At 40.4% G+C, this 21,773-nt stretch overlaps 2 protein-coding genes, 1 long non-coding RNA gene and 1 other non-coding gene across 7 annotated transcripts; 1 reads left to right on the top strand and 3 right to left on the bottom strand.

Annotated features, from left to right (window-relative positions):
* Positions 1 to 1,206: 1,206 nt before the first annotated feature.
* On the bottom strand, positions 1,207 to 6,336 carry LOC130910603 (uncharacterized). 4 transcript variants are annotated; one of them, XR_009061880.1, is made up of 7 exons: positions 6,253 to 6,336; positions 5,571 to 5,619; positions 5,268 to 5,295; positions 5,020 to 5,090; positions 3,435 to 3,490; positions 1,748 to 1,802; positions 1,207 to 1,530 (listed from the first exon to the last, which is right to left on the bottom strand). It is a non-coding gene; the product is annotated as an uncharacterized LOC130910603 (long non-coding RNA). The 4 variants fall into 4 exon arrangements; XR_009061883.1 differs by having other exon boundaries at positions 5,268 to 5,487; positions 6,249 to 6,279; XR_009061881.1 differs by having other exon boundaries at positions 6,249 to 6,279.
* LOC130911048 (small nucleolar RNA SNORA8) lies at positions 3,591 to 3,729 on the bottom strand. Its single transcript, XR_009061952.1, has one exon. It is a non-coding gene; the product is annotated as a small nucleolar RNA SNORA8 (small nucleolar RNA).
* A 1,192-nt stretch (positions 6,337 to 7,528) lies between the features above and the next one.
* chtopa (chromatin target of PRMT1a) lies at positions 7,529 to 15,058 on the bottom strand. The gene is made up of 6 exons (XM_057828542.1): positions 14,745 to 15,058; positions 12,144 to 12,233; positions 11,091 to 11,241; positions 8,501 to 8,672; positions 8,269 to 8,412; positions 7,529 to 8,118 (listed from the first exon to the last, which is right to left on the bottom strand). The coding sequence occupies exons 1-6, from the start codon at positions 14,756 to 14,758 to the stop codon at positions 7,928 to 7,930; spliced, it is 762 nt and encodes a 253-aa protein (XP_057684525.1). The 5' UTR covers positions 14,759 to 15,058; the 3' UTR covers positions 7,529 to 7,927.
* snapin (SNAP associated protein) lies at positions 15,049 to 20,723 on the top strand. Its single transcript, XM_057828543.1, has 4 exons — positions 15,049 to 15,209; positions 15,340 to 15,386; positions 15,581 to 15,699; positions 17,868 to 20,723. The coding sequence occupies exons 1-4, from the start codon at positions 15,088 to 15,090 to the stop codon at positions 17,973 to 17,975; spliced, it is 396 nt and encodes a 131-aa protein (XP_057684526.1). The 5' UTR covers positions 15,049 to 15,087; the 3' UTR covers positions 17,976 to 20,723.
* The last annotated feature ends 1,050 nt before the right edge of the window (positions 20,724 to 21,773 follow it).

Below are 21,773 nucleotides of genomic sequence, written 5' to 3'. Positions count from 1 at the left end.
ATATGGTAGTAAAGGATAGCTTGTTGAACCAGGAGAATGCCATTGTCAATGGCGTAAGGCAATTCAGACAAGAAAAAGGTGTTGATAAAAAAAGCGAAGGCTAAGCTTAGGTCAGCTCGGCTCTTTTTCAGCCCTCGAGACTAGCCATCTCTTTAACTGAAACATTTGTATGGTCTTCCACATCTTTACCAGTGAATTTGGCACCAGGGACATTATTTTCAGACAGAATTGGTAGGTTTAGCTCAGTAAACATCTCGTTCGTACACCATTTCTATTCATTTATTAGGGACAAATAAGAGTATTTTGTGTCCAATTACTCACATATAGAGGGGAGAGCGGGGCTCTGACGCGCTGCATCCACGATGACTCGGGTGAGGCTGGGACGGTCATCCGATGGCGTTCATTTGTCTAATTTCTTAATGTGATTGCGTGTATAATAAACTTTGATCACATGACTGCTTTAATTTTTGTCACTTTCCCGTCCGCTAAAGCTCAAGTGGTGACACGTTCGTCTACTATATACGCTGTATTGCAAAAGTGCGCACCGTCACCGTGATCGTGTAGACCTTAAAAGTGAACCAAACAATCAAATATGAGCGTATAGGGCGAATCTAATACGATCGGATGGAATACTAGATGAAACGGGCGGTCAACAGAAAATTGGCACCCTGCCTCCTCTCTTCCTACCTCAATCAAACTTTCCCAGGTAGTCACAGGTGGTATTAATTTGGTGACCGTGACACACCCACTTCAAGCACACACACTCATTAACCCTTTGCACACCAAACCAAGTAGTGCTCAAATTCCTGCCTCTAACAAGGAGGTTGACTCACCTAGCCACAATTGCCAACGTCATGAATATTACGGAGCTAAAGTGACATGTTGCTTGTGGTACGCCATTAGGCTGGACTGGCGCCGAGTTTCCCCTTAGCTTCCAGTTTCACACCCCCTCCCCTTCCCTCACGCTACAGTTCCGGATCCGCTATTGATTCCACGATCGTGACTACTTTAGTTTTGTGGATCCGGAGGTGGCTGGGGTGAGGGAAGTCTGGGCTGCCCCCGCGTCCCAACCCCGGATTAGATGGTAGATAATGGATGATAGCATGCACGGTCACATGCTGGACAGATAACAGTACAGCATCAGATGGCTAATGATGGTGAATAACGGTACCAGATTATTTATTCAAGCCAGTAAAACAAGATTAGTAATTTAGAAATGCATTTTATTTGTTCGCAAGGCAAAAGCAAAACCACAAAGGTTTATCAATGGTAAGAGTGTTATTCAAAAAGACAAGTGCTTTCTTTCCACAATATTTCAATGAGGAAGTGCAATGGAACGCTCCCGGTAGGTGACAAGTATTCTACTCCCACTCAAATATATTTTTTTGCATTTCAGGTAAACAATCGGGATGAAAAAAGCAATTATTACAACTGAAGAATGACAGCACGACTGAGTTACTAAAAAATTTCAAATGGTCATTCGTCGAGGAATCCGATTTGTTGCAGGCCTCTTCCCTTGCATCGAGGTTCCTGCAATGAAGAAAGCTTATAAATACATAGAATGACAAAATATAAAACTCGACCGAGATGTTCCCAAAGGGTCAACTCAGCAGACTGCTGTAGAAGCCCCCTGGGATGTTCTTTTCATTTCTGGTCAAGTCCACAGCAAATCAGGAACTGAACTACCTGAAAGCCTTGGTATATGACCAACATATAGTATATCAACAGAAAATCCCTTTCTACTTACAAGTTGTTTTTGAAAGCAGTGTTAAAGCGACGTCCGGAACGTGCGAATCGGTCACCTGCGAGAGCAAAATACAGGATCGTGTGTTCACATGCTTTTTCACAACATATTCCTTGAGGATGAGCTTGTTTCAACAGTCATACCAGGACTCCAAACACAGGCAGTGAGGAGACCAACGATGCCACGTGTCGATTTCTCTCTCGCACTTCATTTGAACATGCCTGCCGATAAAGCGGCAGGCTGCAGAAACCCAGAAGTGCTGACTAAATACAATTGACAGATTTTGTTTACGATAATTATTAAAGATGTCCCGATCGATCGGGTCCGATCACGCCATTTTCGAAGTATCGGAATTAGCAAAAAAATATCGGACATGCCTTTTTTTTAAAAAATATAAATTTATATTTTTTAATTAAATTGTATTTAAAAATGTCTTACACTCATCCAGAGTCTTTAGTTTTGGCTTAAAGTAGGGCTATCAAATTTATCACGTTAACGGCGGTAATTTTTAAAAATTAATCACGTTCAAATATTTAACGCAATTAACGCATGCGCTGCACGACCTACCCACGCATTGTCGCGTTCAATCTATAATGGCGCCGTTTTACCTACAGTGGGGAAAACAAGTATTTGATACACTGTCAATGGGTTTTCCCATTGGCAGTGTATCAAATACTTGTTCTCCCCACTGTATATATATAGAGAGAGCTAAAAGGCAGCATAAAATGAGTAGAGTGAATTTTGGCAGTCATTGGAGCCTTTTTTTAATTGGCTAAAGCCTTACAATCCCTCTCTCGACGATTAAAAATATCGTGGGAAGCAATGTAGTAGTTGATCTTTTTCTTAACACCCTATATTATTACCCAACGCGGAGAAGATGTATCAATTGGTGCCACGACGCACAGTCATGGTTGCACTTCCCATCATGCATTTGGGCAGAACAGTTAAATGGCTACAGTATCATTTACTGAAAGCTCAACAAATACACTAGATGGCAATACTTAGTCACAATATACAAAGTCACATTTATCCTTTAAGAAATACAAGTCTTTATCCGTGGATCCCTCTCACAGAAAGAATCTTAATATAAATGCCATCTTAAGGATTTATTGTCATAATAAACAAATACAGTACTTATGTACTGTGTTGGATGTATAAATTTGTCCGAGTTTTATTCATTTTTCTCTTAATGCATTGCCAAAATGTATATGATCGGGAAAAATTATCGGGAAGGATTGGAATTGAATCGGGAGCAAAAAAAACAACAAAAAAACAATCTGATTTGGAAATATCGGGATCGGCAGATACTCAAACTAAAACGTTCAGGAGCAAAAAAAACGATCGGAACAACCCTAATAATTATATATCTAGAGTTCTCCTATAATGACTTTTTCACATCTGCCGATGTTGTCCAACTCCAAAATCTGATACCAAAATCAAACATACCTATATAGGCGGTCGTGGACTTTACTTGTGCACCATGAGTGATTAGGGTCTTTCCCTCAGTTAAATACATATTGGCACAAAACCAATAGGGATTTTTCTTTTTTATTTTAAATGCTTTTAGTTATTTACTCTTATAGGTAATGTGTTCTTACATTATACTCTAGAATTGTCAAGAAAATAATTGATCTTAGACGCATTTCCACTGACGCAAGTTGAGAAATCTGTCACTTTTCAGTTTATTCACCTTGGTGAGGACATCCTCGTTTGAGAGCAACAGTCAGGGCGCAGCTTCAGTGCAACCTAAGGAACACATATGAGAACAGATTTGAGACCATCTAAATGGGTTAGTGCATCCGCTCGTTTTTCCGACATTCGAACTCTTGAATATTCCACGGCAAAATAATGTATCGGCAGTCATACCAGGACTCCGCGCACGTACAGCGCGGCGACCAACGATGCCACGTGCCGACTTTGCTCTCGCACCGGCTTTTGAACAGGCCTGCTGATTGAGCAGCTGGCTGCAGATACCATACGGTGCTCTTCATTCGTACACGCACATAATAATCACGACGCATGACACCAATTGGACATGGCAAAGTCACACAACCACTCAGTCGGAAGTCACGCTTGCTTGTTCAATTACGTGGCACCTTTAAAGCGCCATTAAAACACTTTCCTCAACATCGCTTTTACATTTTTATTTCATGGTAGGATTTTTTTTTCTCCACTAGAGGGCACTCCTGCTCTTTCGACTGGAAATGTTTCATTCCAGATGTTTCTAGTTGGAATTCGAGGATTATTGTGAATTTCTTCTGGCCGAGCATGGTCATGATGAAAGTACAGTATAACAGTTCACATAAATGACATTGTGCGGAGAAAAATATACCACTGCATAATTAAAAATAAAAATCTGACATAAGCAGTTGCTCATTACTTGACTATTTTCCAACTTTTTTTTTTTTAAACTTGAAATTGAAACAATTTTTTGGATGACTAATATTTTGAATAACTAGTCGAGTAAAAAAATGTTGGCTACTCTACCCACCTCTGCAGACTTCTCCCCTCTAAAAATGGATTTTTGCCTTTATCATGACATGTTTGTTTGGGGGCAACTGCAACTTAAAGCAACACCTGGTATGTTTTCAGTGTTGGTCGAATTTAGCGACTCCGGTGGACAAACGCGGTAGTGTTTTGTCTTAAAGACCTTTTCCCATGAGGACCAGCGCACACCCGCACAGTGTTGTAAAATGATCAATCAAAACTCAATCTTCCGGTCGCCTGCAGATGGATTTAGCATTTCTGTTTCCAGCGGCTGTGTGAAGGCTGAATAGTAATAAGGTAATGAATCCAGTTGTGGCTAAACAATAGCATATGGCGGTTAGCAACCATGTGGCTAACCCCCACCCCAACAGAACTCCAGCGTCACCAGCGAAAGCTAGGCCACTGTTTATTCTGTATATCCTGGTAGCCCCCCCCCCCTCAGACAAAACTTTTGTCTCTTTGCAGAATTCACGCATAAGCGTTCGCATGGACTTCAGTCCTCATAATGAATGGGGAAAGGGGGAAGTGACATATGCTGTAAAGCAGTCTGCACATTTTTTTTTTTTGGTGCGGCAGGGTTCCTGCCACCCTCCTCAAAGTTAATCAGTGCAGGTTAAAGCGATGCAGACCCCCTCAAGATATAAAAGAGGTGTCGTTCAACTAGTCGACATATCACAAATATTATGAAAATATTTTATAAAAGGTTGAAAAATTACCTGGTGTTGCTTTAAATGTGAGGGTCTTACGTTTCAAAATAATGCATTGTTTTTTTTTTTAGACACCCTTACCTTGTTAAAACCAAACTCGTTTTATTGCATCCCATGTGACGATCATAGAGGGCAAGCTCCAGCGCAAACTCCTGTAGAAGAGGAAAAAGATGAGGGTAAAGCTTTGACACCTACATATTCCGCAATGGGAAAAAAAACAATATTGTTCAGAAAGGCAATTGTCACTCACATGTCAGAGCAGTTGAACATATCTAGCCAATCATCATACAAACAGGTTTAAAGGGTTAAATGTCATTTAAACAACTTACCCTACTGGTTGAGAGTTTGCCTTTGTGCCTGTACAATGAAATAAGAATTTCAGGACACAAAAACATCAACAGACCAACAAATGACTGGCACACGTATAGCAGTGTCATTCCCCCATAGTAACACTGCAGCTGAGAATACACTGCAGTGGGTTGCACAAGAATGAGTTGCTCTTTGCACTGCAATTGCTTGGCGGCCCACCGAACAGGACCATAGCGCCTGCTGTGCCAAACAGTTAAAGCATATTGTCAATAGTGGAGGCCGCTGCCGTACACCCAAAGTATAAGTTAAATTTGATGACCAACCTCACATTTCAGAATGGATGACCAGTCGCACAAGCAAGGCGATCACATCCTGCAAAAAAACGTCACGTTCAGGTTTTGATACAAATTCCATCAATGCAGTTTGAGGAAATATCAATAGATAAATGGAATGTATCAGGCCTCATTGGCACCTTGCAGCAACCAGTAGTGCAGAGGTGAAAGCAAAACCTGATGTAATATGGCCACAACTATCACGGGAAGAACCCACTGAACAGGACCATCCACAAAAATGGGAAAACGTGTGGCAGTAGAGTTCAAGTATTTACAGCGTTAGTGTGTCACAATGCTACTTAGAGATCCAACACAAGTTATATAACGATTGCTTTGACCGATTGTCTCGCTTGCAAGCGACGAACCACGTGCCCGATAGGCATCATCTTCCCGGCTGCACTATTTCAGCATTCGCACAATGGACTGAGCTGTAACATGCAAAATTATTATATGTTGTAAAAGGAGTCAGAGATCTAAAGATGTACGTTGACTTCATTTCGCTACCAAGCTAGGCTTAAAGTTGCGTTGAAAGCTAGTTACTAGTCTAGCATGACTGTCCAAACACATCGGTGCTGGAAACATGTAAAACATTACCAAAGTCATTTTGATTAACTTACTATGTTCCAAAAATGAAATAAAATGTATCATACGTTTGAAACTCAGTACTACCTACTTAATTAGCTCCCACGCTGAGTCGAACTCATGAAAGGACGGTTGACGGCGTGGCGAAACTTTTTATACTGTGCGTTGCGACAATTCTAAGTACTTTACGTTAAATGCAAATTTGTTCTTCCGGCTTCCTGACTAGCTAATTTATTATTTCCGTTACTTTTAAATATACTTCTAGTTTGCTTCATTGGATAGCGTCATGGTGTTGCTTTTAAGTATATTTATAAATATATATCCAATTATGAAAACTATTTTGTAAAAGTCGTTCCCAAGATTAGCTATCACAAAAATGCGTATTCCTGCTGCAAACTAGTACGGTTTGTTCATATTTGTGAGGTTTATACAAAAAACATTTGAATAGTCTTTAAAATGTTATTTCCTAATGTCATACCCGTTCATTATTCAGCTGCCAATAACTTTTAAATAATTTCAGAAGTCACTGTTCTGAAGACTAGTTCTCCTTGTAGTTAGTTATTTCGCCCACCAGAGGGCAGAATAGGATTCCTTAGTCCCGTGAGAGGAGTAACTTTTTTTGCCCCCATGGAAAGAGATGAGGTTGCTCTGCTCATTCCATCCATACTAGTAACAATTCCTTGTTCTATCCCAAGTCATTGTGTGCGTCTAACACCAAGTGAGTGTCTATTATCATCTTAATACTTGTTAATTCATTGTTATTGTTTAGTAATAGCAATGGTTTAACCTTAATGATAATACTATTACCACTCATGTTCTTTCAATTTGTTGTGCTTTGTTTGCTAGACATCTGCTAACTCATAATGGCAATGTCTTATGTTATTCCTTCAGAACCACACACACCTGTATTAACGTGGATGGAACTCGTTAGCTTGTGATTTCCAACTCCTGTCTTCATGTAACCCTGAAGTCTTGGGGGACAACAACTCAAGGCTACCATTACATTCTAATTGATGTACATTCTGCGATTATCCAAAAGTCACATAGTATGCATCGCCTTCTTCATAATTGGGCCAAATTTACAGCGCAAGACAACACATAGTGCGCCCTTTTTTTCCATGATCATTTTGGAGTCCAAAGCAAATCAATTTCCTGATAACATAAGACACGACCTTTGATTCGCCGAAAATAATACATCAAGCTTGTCTTGATTATTCAAAAGTAAATGTGCAAAATGTTGAGTGTGGAGTCTTTCAAAAATTGGAAGCATTTCAGTTCATGTTGGCTACCTGGAACCCAAAAGGGCAAAAAGATTTCAAAATCCTTCATATAGACATGAAAAGGAAAAAAATGGCTACAAAGAAAGCTTCGTTTTGACTTTTTTTACATAACTTATGAAACATTTCAAACAAAAATGTATGAGGAACAAATTCTAGGTGTGTTAACCATATGCCAGAAACAGTCAAGGAAGTGACAAATTACAAGTGTGATAAGACCTTCAACGTATTTTAAAAGGACAAAATAAAACATTAAAACTTTTTTTTCTTTCCAAGATTTATAAAAGTCCATTCATACTGTTCGGGTATAACGAAAAAGCTGTAGAAAGACGTGGAAAGAAAGCACATTCAGTGTTAAGTGATTTTCTGCTTGTCCAAAGAGTCCCGGATTGTTTATGCGCTCCCTCCAATTTCTGACACCAAGTCAACATCACTACACAGTATGTGTTAAAAGGAGCTGTACAGTTCTTGCGGTAACTTAGTGCAGTGTCACTCCATGCTCTCCGGGTCCGCCTGGGCCATGTAGGCATCCAATTCGGCATCTAGATGGCCTTTGGTCTTTGACATGTAGGCATCTAGCTGGTTGTCCAGTTGCTCGCGGGTCACTGCAGGTCGGCCGACGCCTCTGCCGCGGCCGCGTCTGCCGGCAAATCCGCCACGACCGCGGAGACCGCCGCGCCCTGGGCACAAACAGGGTGGACAGACTTTAATTTTTTGTTCCTTATCCAGTTACTCGATTATTCGAACTAAGTAGGTAATCGATTAATCGACTACTACAATAATCTATAGCTGCAGCCCTACTGCTTAGAGAAAGACTGAAACAAGAGTACCTCTGGCTCCTCCACGGGGTCCTCCTCTCCCCATAGCTCCCCCTCGTCCGGGAATCCCCCCACGTTGGCGGCCGCCTCTACGCATGGCCATACGACCGGCAAAGCCACGGCCGCGCATAGGGAAACCCGGAGCCATTCGCTTTCCTACATTAACAAAAATAAATAAATACAAGTCCAAGCATTGAGAACGACAGTGGCAAGGATTTGGAGAACACAACATCTGAATACGCACCTCTCAGGGAAAGAGCACCTCTCATCATTGCTCCTCTGCCTCTTCCTCGAAGTCCTCTGCTCATCCCGCGCATGCCTCCTCGGCCACCGAAGGCCCCGCCGCGCATCCCCATGCCGATCGGACGACCCAACCTGGCTTGGATGTTGCTCTTTCCCAGTCGTTGCTTCAGGCTCTGACAAACCATTTCAAAACGTGAGCGCTTTTCAATTGAGGACCGATCCAAACTCAGGATTTGAGGAGAGGTATGAGACGGAGCCTCAAAAACTCCCGAAGCAGACTGTCTACATGAAATGCTTAGGTTAGCGTTCACAACATAAAATTATCCAATGGAAAAAGCAGCAGCATACATAATGTATATATTCTGCTGTCCCAACTAGATGACGACGTAAATGCGTCGACTAGCACAACATACCGTCAACTATTGATGACGTAAATACATCGACGCCATACAGTCAGTTGAAAACACTTTTGCACAGCTGAAATGGCCAAGCTCGGGATACCAGCGTCTCAGGCGAGGAAGAGGACCGCAGCACAGTTAAAATGCCCATATATTAGGATCATTTCCTGACAGTCTTCCATCCACCTGGTAACCAGGTATCCGTGTGGGCGGCACAGCCGCCGAGGAGGGCAAGGGGAAGGACCCCGCAATGCCTACGGACACTTCAAGGCAGGCGGAAACAGTTGAGCTTCAGGCTTGCTTGATTTGTAATCAGGGTGATGTTTTTAATGAATGTATCTTAGCAAAAAAGAATATGAAATGTTACTTTAGCCTTTTAAGGTGTTTACAGAGTGATCGCCACACACTAAATGTCACTCGTAGTGTTAACATAGCATTCGCGTTAGCATTTAACAAGGCGAGCTTCCGAAACGGATATTTTAAATCGTTTCGTCGGACGATATTATCGGGCAACTCTAGTTACAAGAAGAGCAGATGTTACAGAAGAAAATCTCTCGCGATGTAAATATCAACGTCCGAGATAATGTTGTCAATAAACGATAGTCACAGCTCGTCCGTGTGAGGCGAGCCAACCACTTCCACATTAATGTCGGATGCAGTCGGACAGCCAGATGCCCTGCCCGCCACAATACAACCCATTGCAAAAAGTATGGAATCACCAGTATCGGACGAGCACTCGCTCAGACATTATGTTGAACAAACTCAGATAAAAAGCTTGGAAAAAGAATGAATGAGTTCAAAAGTGCAACTCTTTAGCATTCAAACACTAAAAGAAATGAATAAAAAACATTGTGGTGGTCAGTAATTGTTATTTTTATCGAGCACGTGCAGGGAAATATAAAATCACGCCATTCTGAAGAAGAAAATACGGAATCACTCCATTTTGAGAATATAGACAAACCCAGTCAATTTCCTTTCCTTAATTGGGCCCCTGCCTCAGATTTGATCTGCTCGTTAGTCAGCAGTTAAAAACAGTGTAGTTATCACACCTTGGAGGGCTGCTGGACCAGGTGGATTCACAAGGATCATGGTTCCAACAACAGAGATGACAAAAAACTAAAGGCCATATGTCTTGAAAACAGAAGATGTACAACAAGACAAATGAAGAAATGGGAGGAAGCTGGAGTCAAGCTATGGGACAGAACCGTGCAAAATGGCCTAAAGGAAAAGGGATTTTCATACATGAAAGCTAAAAGCAAACCATCATTGACATTTAAACCGAAAAGAACAAGACTGCAATGGGCTAAGGAGAGGCAATCATGGACTCTGAATGACTAGATGAAGGTTATTTTCAGTGATGAGTCAAGAATCTGCATTGGACACGGTGATGATGCTGGAACTTTTGTTTGGTGCCGTTCCAGTGAGATTTACAAAGATGACTGCCTGAAGAAAACATCAAAATTCCCTCAGTCCATGATAATGGCTGTGGTTAAATCTTCAAAAAATAAGTTTACATTGAAATTTTAGACAGCTTTCTTATCCCTTCAATTGAAAATATGTTTGTCATTTTCCAAGATGACAATGCATCATGCCACAGAACTAAAACTGTTAAAGCATTCCTTGGGGAAAGACTCATCCAGTCAATGTCATGGCCTGCAAATAGCCCAGATCCCAACCCTATTGAAAACCTGTGGTGGAAATTGAAAAAAATGTTCCACAGCAAGGCTCCGACCTGCAAGGATGATCTGGCAACTGTAATCAAAGAGAGTTGTTACCAAATTGATGAAGAATACAGTTTGTCACTCATGCAGTCCATGCCTCAGAGACAGCAAGCTGTCATAAAAGCCAGAGGTGGTGCTACTAAATACAAGAGATTGTTTTGATTGTTATTTGTTTCTCATGATTCCATATATTTTTCCTCAGAATGGAGTGATTCTATATTCATTTCCCTGCACTTGCTCTATAAAAGTCACATTTACTGACCACCACAATGTTTTTTATTCATTTCTGTTAGTGTTTCTGAATGCTAAAGAGTTGCACTTTTGAACCAATTCATTGTTTTTTCAAGCTTTTTAACAGAGTTTGTTCTACATAATAAAATGTTTGAGTGAGTGTTCGTCCGAGACTGGCGAGTTCATTCACTCTTTTTGCTAAGGGTTGTATAAAAAGTCCAATGACCCCAAGAACACATACCTGTTTGTGACTCAGAGCAGCTTGCACCGACGGTCGATTCTCCATCTGCTGGGCCAGCCGGCGGTTGCGTGCACTGGCCATATGCTGCTGTTGCATGGTGGCTCGAATGCTAACCGCGGTGGGCTGCTTGTTCTTCAGCATGTTAGTGAAGCTTTAGAAGGCGGGAGGGAAAAGAGGACGTAAAAGACGAGGACAGGGCACACAGAAGAGGAGGAAGCAGGGTTCCACATCAATTTCTCACGTCATGGATGCGGCCACACTTACTGCCGTGGCTCATTTACATTCCATTTGCTGGCACTCGCTTCTCTCTTAACATCTTTTCAAACCGAGCACGAGAAGCAAAGTAGATTGACAGAGAGAGAGAGAGGAGAGAAAGATGTGAATTCAACAGGAAGAAAGAAAGGGAGCAGAATGGCCACTTACTGGCCTCGAGCCGACTGGCTCATTGGGTCGTCCTGGAGTAGCAGAGGCCACGGACTATTTGGCAACTCGGCCTCTTACAGCAAGGACCGTGACGCAGATGCAACGCAGCAGGGAAGGCTGCTTTGTCACGTCCAAGCTAGGACCGAGTACCTGAATATGTATAGATGAAGAGAAAGATTAGAAAAATGCTTCACTGCAGCTGGTTTGAGAGAGAGAACCTTTTGTTTTAGCCTATTAAAAGTGCATATCCACTCCCTTCTATTGTGTATACTTCATGTATACAGTACATTACAGGGAGTGCGAGTGCCAAGGAATTTTTAGGACCGTGGTCTGGGCCATTTTAGTACCACTTTAGTCCTTTTTGTGCACTGCTCACACTTAACATGTGGCCTGGGGTGAGCGCGTTTAGTGCCTCGCTACATTCTTAATTCATTTTACGCACATAAAAAATGTTCGCAGGTCCAACGAGCCTGAGTGAGCAGTGCACAGACAGGGGATATTCTACACGGCATCCATTTTGAGGCAGGTCCCTGACAGTAGCCTTCTTCAGAGAGCACAAGGACTTCCAAAACACCAAGGGCGGCCCTTGGGTCTGGTGATAAACTGCCGACAGGGCGCATGGCGTCTCACCGCTCGTTCAGGGACACTTTGGTGGTGCTCTTCAGGACCACTTTTTGAGAAGATGCAGCACTCATTTTGATTGAATTCTGTTGCAGGCTCCTGGGAGAAAGAAAAAAACAGAATAATAAGATGTTGAAGTCGGAGTGTGAAAAAGAAAAATGCAGATTTTCTTTTTTTACAGGTTCAAGGAGATGGCGAAACACAATTCAGGAACAAAAAGACAGCAATAATCACCTAAGATAAATACTTTATTTTGTCCTGCCAGTTCCTGAGAGCCCCAAACAGGTAACTTTTGAGATTTATATTTGTCGTTATAGCAGACAGTAGGCTAGAGCCAGCCGCTTTATGAAAAACAGTGGAAAAATACTGGAGTGAAGAAAATGTGGACAAATCAGTGACCTTGTACAACACAGACTCCTTGTATTCAAAACAGTACTCGTTTCCAGTATACACGAAGTAGACAAAACACAGTGCTATGAGTAAGCCTGTCGCGATATGCAATAAGTACAATTATCGCACGGTAAACAAAAATAACGGCGGTAATTTTCCCGGCTGCAATTTATCGTTTATATGTGCGTGCGTGTATAGCGTGCACTAGGCACACGTGCGTGTTGATTACATATGAGACTCCAGCAGCTTTCACACATGTTTATTGGCCATCAACACGCCGTGGAATTAAAGTTCAGACATAGAAAATAAGGAAACACTTCTATATTAAACATTGTAAAACATAAGCACTGCTACATTGAGGCTAATGGAAAAATGACAACGTACCAACTACTTTAATCTGATATAAAACATTGACAGTCTTCTCCACAACGCAAAATTTCGGTTAAAAGACGACACATTGAATATCAAAACTCGCTGGATTAACGAATTTGCAAGCATTGTGGCCAGAGGCAAAAAAAAATCTATTACTGATGCAACATGCATGACGAAGGAGAAGTGCATTTTGTTTTTGTTTCTTTTTACTGAGTGTAAAGCTTAAGGTTAGTGGCTTAGTAAACATACTTCCCGTGAACATTTCAAAATAAAAGCATGTTTTCTGGAGGCAATCGCCTATACTTCAGATTCTACACTGAGAATAAATTTAATATGACACCCATTATGAAAAATGTGATTGGCAATGATAATATAATGTAATAAATGATAATAATTTGGCTTCAAATCTGTTGCATGCGCACTTTGCAGGACAAGATAACAGTCATTTTGGATCAAATGAACACTTTTAAAGGGTTCTAATTGGCAGACGACAAAAATGACAGTGGGTTTCTCATAGAGGTGCACGATAATTATCGGTCCAATAATAGGAATTATGACGTCATCACAATAAATCCAATAACATTATTAATAGGCCCGATAATATATAATATTTCTGGCACGATGTCGGTGGATTGGGATGTGTGCGTTTGAGTTGTTTCATGGACCAAGACCACAAAAGTCTCCTCTCCTTTTGCACCAAATATTTAAAAAAAAAAAAAAAAAAAGGATCTATGTACAACAAAAGAACAATGGCTAACTTTCATAGCAAAAGTCCGCTAGCTTAAATGCTATGAAACGATTTTTTTTTTTTATAATGCTCTTAACAAATGTTCACATAGTCCCACAAAAAAACCTACTAAATATACCTATACACTAAATTACAAATGCATAAAAAAAACATGAGCGCAAACAAAAACTTGTGTTGGTCTTCACATGGAGCAGCTGAATTCAGCCATTTGAAATAAGGTACACTAGAGGGCAGTGTATCCACCCAAATCAATTTAACTAGATGCAAACACTTTCAAAATAAAACATTACAACGCCACTTTAATTAAACAAATACTCGAAGCAGCGAAAGTGAATTTGAATCTTTATTTTTAGTCGAATACTCGAGTTGACTGATTAATCGTTGAAGAGCTAGTTCTGTCCATTATAATAATGTTCATGTCATCATGAAAATTCTGGTTAGGTCAAAGGCAAATCTATGCTGAATCCACCACTAGTATTTTTGGCCTACACGTGTTCAAAAACCCATGTGAATATACATTTAAAAATTATATATATGTTATCGGTTATCGTATCGGTACCGGCCTTGAGGAGCAGGAAGTTATCGATATCGGTTTAAAAAATGGATAACGTGCACCCCTAGTTTCTAACCTATTTTATATTCTGCACCTAACTAGCTTTTAAACTAAAAACTAGCTTAAAATGACATCACGCATTATGTTTATTCTTATATTTATAAATGTTAATATAGTTTGTTTTATTTAAGAATAACAATTTATTGCATTTCAGTAGATGATTTATTAGGATGTATTGTCACTATATTCGTGGTTGAATAGGTTTGAAAAATAAAAATATGGAAAAAAAGAGGCAATAATATCGCATATTACAATAATTTATGAGGCAATATATCGCCTACTAAAATTTGTTATCGCGACAGGCCTAGCTATTAGGGCAACAAATGTGTGACGATTTAAAATGAACAGATGTTTATGTGAGTAAAAGATACATTTCAACCATACGTTTGTAGCAATATTACATAAATGTAGTTGAACAATCGGCCCCGCCTCATTAAACGACATCTACTATAAAAGAAGTGACATTGGTGAAAAAGAATTGACTTACAATGAATGTTGCATTGGTCAAGAAAAGCGACCAAGCTAGTTTAGCTTCAAGAGCTAGCTTGATCCAACACAAGCAGGCCGAGTGAGAGGGTGTTGCTTTTTTGTCCCTTTAGCTCGATGTTTCCCACAAAACTGTAAAAGTGCCGAAAAAGAACAACAACAAAAACAACGTCTGGTTGACAATCTACAACGACAAGAAGAAGTGAAGGAGAAGCTCTGACGAAGCGATTTCTTAAAATGGTGCTGCCTATGAAGCCGAATGTGTCCCTAGGAGAAAATGGAGAAGTTATATGCCGCTGCGTCACGATGACGCCACTTCCGGTGTAGTTCTTTTGCTAGTCGCAATGAAAATGGCTACCGCGGTTGTTGTTGACAGCTCCTGTGGCAAAGATGTGATTGCTGAGGGGATGCTCGACCTCTTAAAACCAGCCATTCACCAACTGGACCTACACGTGCACTCTGTCAGGTATGTCCGTCATTATTATCCGTTTAATTTGACTTTATTGAAACGTCACATTGCTGCTAATGAATGGTCTCGTGACCCAATATGCTCGACCTAAGCAGATTTTTCAATGGCAATTTCTTCTTATTAACAGAGAGAGTCAAGTCGAACTAAGGGAACACATAGACAACCTTGCCACAGGTATTTATTACTATTTCAACTTTGCTGATTGACGCATTTACGACTCGCAAACATGATACTCGCATACACACATTTGACTTTAATGTCCCCGCTTAACTTTACGAAGTTTAGGTTTATGTTAGCGTAATCGATACCATGAATCATTTGCCTATTATTGTTTTTTTTTTTTTTTTTTTGTCCTGCTTTGTTTACAGAATTATGCAGAATAAATGAACATCAAAAGGTAGTGCTAGATCTGGATCCATATGTAAAGAAACTTCTGAATGCAAGACGAAGAGTGGTACTTGTAAACAACATACTGCAGAATGCTCAGGTTAGTGTTGTGTGATTTCAAAATACAGGTAGTCCCCGGTTTACGAATGGGTTCCGTTCCTGCGCTGGAGATGTAACCAAGATTTCCGTGTAAATCTGAATTAATCATTTAAATACCTCAAAACACCCTCTAAAGTTAAAAAAAAAAAACTATCCAAAAACATGTATTATACGTCATTGTATTGTCCTCGTCAAGACATTGGAATTAAGTCCTAGCTAGACAGTGAGCTAAGCTCTGAAATGCCGATGTCAGACGTACATGTAGTTTGCTGACTTTATTCAGCTGCTCATTACATCAATAACACTTGCATAATGAAACTGAAATAAAATGAAATGATATCAGTCTCATCTTCAATAACAGCAATCCAAATTTGCGTTTCCAAGTAGCTGCTGATACAGCAATAACAAACGCTTAGCATGTCTCAGTTAGCGTCTGCACATCATCAAAAACAATCACGCCCCAAGTATTCCACCACAATTGAAAAGGCACAATAAACAGTACAAAAGGGGCTATATACAGCTGTCGCCTCAGGATGCTTCACAAGCAACAAATGTGAGCTCAAGCTGTCACCTCTGTCTCTCCAGAGCCATGTAGACGCTGTGTCACTCGGCTGCTCTGTGTGGACGTGTGTGGGATGGGCGGCGCGTCTGAACAAGCGCTCGCTTTCTGCTGTACACTTCCTGCGCCAAAATGAAAGCATGCATCACAAAACAAAAGCCGACATTAAAAAGAAAAAACGACGACTCGTAATGTCGAAATCCCGTGAGTCGGGTCCGTCGTGACCTGAGGACTACCTGTGAATATATATACAGTGGGGCAAATAAGTATTTATTTTAGTCAACCACCAAAGTTCTCCCTCTTGAAAATATTAGAGAGGCCTATAACTGTCAACATGGGTAAACCTCAACCATGAGAGACAGAATGTGGAACCCCCCCCCCCATAAAATCACATTGATTGTTAAAGAATTTCTTTGCAAATCATGGTGGAAAATAAGTATTTGGCCAATACCAAAAGTTCATCTCAATACTTTGTTATGTACCCTTTGTTGACAATAACGGAGGCCAAACGTTTTCTGTAACTCTTCACAAGATTTTCACACACTGTTGCTGGTATTTTGGCCCATTCCTCCATGCAGATCTCCTCTAGAGCAGTGATGTTTTGGGGCTGTCATTGGGCAACACAGACTTTCAACTCCCTCCACAGATTTTCTATGGGGTTGAGATTGGCCACTCCAGAACCTTGAAATGCTTTTTACGAAGCCACTCCTTTGTTGCCGTGGCTGTGTGTTTGGGATCATTGTCATGCTGAAAGACCCAGCCACGTCTCATCTTCAATGCCCTTGCTGATGGAAGGAGATTTTCGCTCAAAATCTCTCGATACATGGCCCCATTCATTCTTTCCTTTACACGGATCAGTCGTCCTGGTCCCTTTGCAGAAAAACTGCCCCAAAGCATCATGTTTCCACCATCATGCTTCACAGTGGGGATGGTGTTCTTCGGATGCAATTCAGTCTTCTTTTGTTGGTCTTCTTGATTTCTTTACACCAAGCGTTTTACCTATTGCAGATTCAGTCTTCCCAGCCTGGTGCAGGTCTACAATTTTGTCTCTGGTGTTCTTCGAGAGTTCTTTGGTGTGACTGACTGAGATTGTGGACAGGTGTCTTTTATACAGATAAAGAGTGGAGTCTCATTAGACCTCATTAGGAGAAGTTAGACCTCTTTGACAGCCAGAAATCTTGTTTGTTAGTAGGTGACCAAATACTTATTTCCCACTCTAATTTGGAAATAAATACTTTAAAAATCAAACAATGTGATTTTCTGTTGTTTTTTTTTTCTCACATTTTGTCTCTCATGGTTGAGGTTTACCCAAGTTGGCAATTACAGGCCTCTCTAATCTTTTCAAGTAGGAGAACTTGCGCAATTGGTGGTTGACTAAATACTTATTTGCCCCACTGTATATTTTATTTTTGGACAAATAAGAGAACTCACTGGCTGCCATTGACAACGCTAAGGATGTCTTTCGGCTGGACGTCCAATCTATTTGGCCGTCAATGGCAGTCCGTGAGTTAAAAGAGAGTAAATGTAATGAAATCGCAACCAGATAAAACGTCTGTAATGACATGTAGTTCACAAAAGCAGTGAAATACAAATGTTCTTCTGTCCTATAGGAACGCTTAAGACGACTAAACCATAATGTAGCCAAAGAGACTGCACGAAGAAAAACCATGTTGGAGGCCTCAGGAGTGTTCACCTCACGCTCTCCCAGTAAACCCTAATTTTTTTATGGTCTGGATTGCATCAATCAACAAGGGCTCAAGGAGCTATTGGTGTAAAAGATCAAGCTTCCATTGACCTGAGGCCAGCTATTTGCCTATACCGATGTCCTGCACTGCATTAGTGGATGAGTTTTGTCTTCATTTCATGGAATCTTGACTGCATGTTAACACTCAACTTTGTGCTTCCCCCTTACACGCTGCAAAAGTGTATGTGTCATTTAACTGTCAAGGTGACTATCAAGTAGAGACTCTGCTCTGTTCCAGTTTTTTCCTGATTCTGTGATAACTGCAAAATACTTCTAGTTAAGGATGTCCCGATCCCCTACTCGGTAATGGCAATCGATACGGCTATTTTAGGAGTATCGGATTTGATCACGAGATCACATTTGATCCAGTAGTCGCCGTCGTACTTTTCGGCAGCTGTAAATCAAACCAATAGGCAAATATGTCCGCTGAGCGAGACTACTACTCTTTAGAAACTAATGATAGTGCCGTAAATTTCGGACTACAAGGCGCACCTGATTATAAGCCGCCACCCACCAAATTTGACACGAAAAAAAGGCATTTGTTCATAGATAAGCCGCACCAGAGTATAAGCCGCAGCTATCCTCACTGTATTATGGGATATTTACACCAAATGATATTAACCGGTAACACTTTATTTGACAGCGGCATCATAAGACTGTCACAAGACCAAATGAACCAATTGACCAATTGGCTGCAAAGCTTCATTGCTTCAAAAAACTTCATTTGGCCATGACTGCTCCCTTGCGGGAGACAGTCAACCACTGCTGTCAACGCTGTTGTCGTCCAACATGACTCTTAGCATGCATTGCAGCGCTACAGATTACAATTAAAATTCATGTTCTGTGCTAATTATTTCTTCAGATACTGTTCCTGTTGTTTCATGAATTGCTAGTAAGGCTGTCAAACGATTAAAATTTTTAATCGAGTTAATTACAGCTTAAAAATTAATTGTAATTAATCGTAACTAATCACAATTCAAACCATCTGTAAAATATGCCATATTTTTCTGTAAATTATTGTTGGAATGGAAAGATAAGACACAAGATGGATATATACATTCAATATACAATACATAAGTACTCTATTTGTTTTTTATAACAATAAATCAACAAGATGGCATTAACATTATTAACATTCTGTTAAAGTGATCCATGGATAGAAAGACTTGTAGTTCTTAAAAGATAAATGTTAGTACAAGTTATAGAAAGTAATGTTTTCGTTTTAATAAAATTTGTAAAATTTTCAATCAAAACATAAACTAGTAGCCCGCCATTGTTGATGTCAATAATTACACAATGCTCATGGGTGCTTCAGCCCATAAAATCAGTCGCACCCAAGCGCCAGCAGAGGGCAAGAAAACTCCAAAAAACACAAGTAACAAGTTGGCATTGCACTGTGCTGTCATTTTAATCTGTTTGAGCGGGGCATGTACGTTAATTGCGTCAAGTATTTTACCGTGATTAATTTAAAAAATGTATTACCTCCCGTTAACGCGATAATTTTGACAGCCCTAATTGCTAGTTATGATATTTGGCAACACTTTTTTTGACAGTGGCGCCATAAGACTGTCATAAGACCATCATACTTATGACATTATACTACTATGAGCCTCAATGAATGCTTGTGACAGACGTCATTTTGTGCCATTCAGCAAATTATCTCATTTTTGAGATCCGAGCTGGACATAAATGGAGTGAGAGACATAATTTGCTAGATGACACTTAATGACATCTGTCACAAGCATTCATAAATGCCCATATTTGTGTCATGTCATAATTATGGCAGTCTTATGACGCCGCTGTCAGATCCAAATAACCCAAATAAATCAACAAATAAGCCGCAATGGACTATAAGCCGCAGGATTCTAAAGTAGGGAAAAAAAGTAGCGGCTTCTAGTCCGAAAATTACGGTAACAGAGCATTGTGTCATTTTCTTGAGGAGGTACCAGCAGAGCTTGGTTTAATATAAAAAAAATAGTTTTTTTTTTTTTTACTGGTGTTTGATAAATGGTATCGGGAAAACATTGTGTAAAGAAACCGGACCAGAAATTTTAAAAAATCAGCATTGGGACATCCCTTTTTCTAGTATTTGTCTTTGTCACAGGGTTTTAAAGGTATTTACTGAAGGCATGATAACTCTTCAAATTTTTTTGTGGATTTGCAAATGGCTTTTTTTGGGGGGGGGTCAAATCACGAAATGGGCCTAAAAAGTCAATCTTATGTTGAGTGTACACAGGTAAAATATTTGCAAAATTGGAGCTAATTGTACTAGTTTTTCCAATGAAAGACTTATGGTTGCCTCTAATGTGGCTAAAAATAAAGTATTAATGATTATGCATCCATCCATCATCTTCCACTTCATTTGAGGACAGTTCAGCAGGGAAACTCAGACTTCTCTCTCCCGGCAACTTCATCCAGCTCCTCCAGGGGGATCCCAAGGCTTTCCCGTGTTAACCAGGAAGCAGTCTTGCTAGCTGGCATGTTCTGGGTCGTCCCTGGGTCCTCCTCCTCATGGCATATGTCCAAGGGCTAAAGTGGCTAGAATTTCTCGCCATAACTCCCTGACATAAAAGGTCACTGCTGAGGCAAATTGTACTGTACACCAACAATACCATAACTGAGCACGAGAGGCAGCAACGTGAATACAAGAAAGATTGGGCAGGTGAACAAGATGTTGACCTAATAAAAACGACCTGCACCTGATAATTGCTTGCAATCTGTCATTAAGCAAAATCATGGAGATGGAGCTTGTTAAGCTCCTGTTTACAGTGCAGTCAGTTTTAGTACTTTTTTTTTTTTTTTTCCGCATTTTGCAGTTTTAAGCAAAACGGAGCAGTCAATGAATTTTCAGGTTCTTTCCTTGAATATTGACTTATCTCTCCAGTATGTATGCATTTTTATATATATATATATATATATACAGTGGTATGAAAAAGTATCTGAACCTTTTGGAATTTCTCAAATTTCTGCATGAAATCACCGTCAAATGTGACCTGATCTTTGTCAAAATCACACAGATGAAAAAAAATGTGTCTGCTTTAATTGTGTTTGGGAGTAACACACAACATGTGCGGAGGAAAAATGAAACAGCTCACCAACATAAACACCTCATCCCCACCCTGAAGCATGGTGGTGGGAACATCATGATTTGGGGCTGTTTTGCTACCTCAGAGCCTGGACAACTTGCAATCATGAATGGAAGAATGAATTCAAAAGTTTATCAGAATGTTTTGCAGGAAAACCTGAAGCCATCTGTCAGACAGTCAAAGCTAAAAAGAGGATGGATGCTGCAACAAGAATGATCCAAAACACAGAAGTAAATCAACTTCAGAATGGTTTCAGAAGAACAAAATACACATTCTGGAGTGGCCAAGTCAAAGTCCAGACTTGAACCCCATTTAGATGCTGTGGCATGACCTAAAGACAGTGATTCATGCCAGAAATCCCAGGAATTTGAATGAACTCCAGCAGTTTTGTAGAGAAGAATGGGCCAATATTAGTCCTTATCAATGTGCCAGACTGATCTGCAACTACAGGAAGTGTCTGGTTGAAGTAATTGCTGCCAAAGGAGGGGCAAAACAATATTAAATGTGATGGTTCACTTACTTAATTTCCCCGTTCTGTCATTGTTTGCATACTATCCTCATTAAAATATGAAAATGTATAAATGTTTGGGTGGTTTTAGTTAAAGCAGTTTTTTCCATCTGTGTGATTTTGATAGATCACATTTGATGGGGATTTTAGGCAGAAATGTGAGAAATTCTAAAAGGTT

Source organism: Corythoichthys intestinalis, chromosome 22 (assembly GCF_030265065.1).
Source record: "Corythoichthys intestinalis isolate RoL2023-P3 chromosome 22, ASM3026506v1, whole genome shotgun sequence".
NCBI lineage: Eukaryota > Metazoa > Chordata > Actinopteri > Syngnathiformes > Syngnathidae > Corythoichthys > Corythoichthys intestinalis.
The sequence above is the reverse complement of the archived record's forward strand: the minus strand, read 5'-3'. Positions and strand labels throughout refer to the sequence as shown.

Bases quoted from the DNA above. Each gene is read 5' to 3' on its own strand.
- chtopa (XM_057828542.1), bottom strand. The intron at 8,413-8,500 runs GTGCGTATTCAG...TTGTTAATGTAG, and splicing joins AGGTGCTCTTTCCCTGAGAG to GAAAGCGAATGGCTCCGGGT. The intron at 8,119-8,268 runs GTACTCTTGTTT...GTTTGTGCCCAG, and splicing joins ACCCCGTGGAGGAGCCAGAG to GGCGCGGCGGTCTCCGCGGT.
- snapin (XM_057828543.1), top strand. From the start codon at position 15,088: ATGAAAATGGCTACCGCGGTTGTTGTTGACAGCTCCTGTGGCAAAGAT. The intron at 15,387-15,580 runs GTATTTATTACT...CTTTGTTTACAG, and splicing joins CATAGACAACCTTGCCACAG to AATTATGCAGAATAAATGAA. The intron at 15,700-17,867 runs GTTAGTGTTGTG...TCTGTCCTATAG, and splicing joins ACATACTGCAGAATGCTCAG to GAACGCTTAAGACGACTAAA.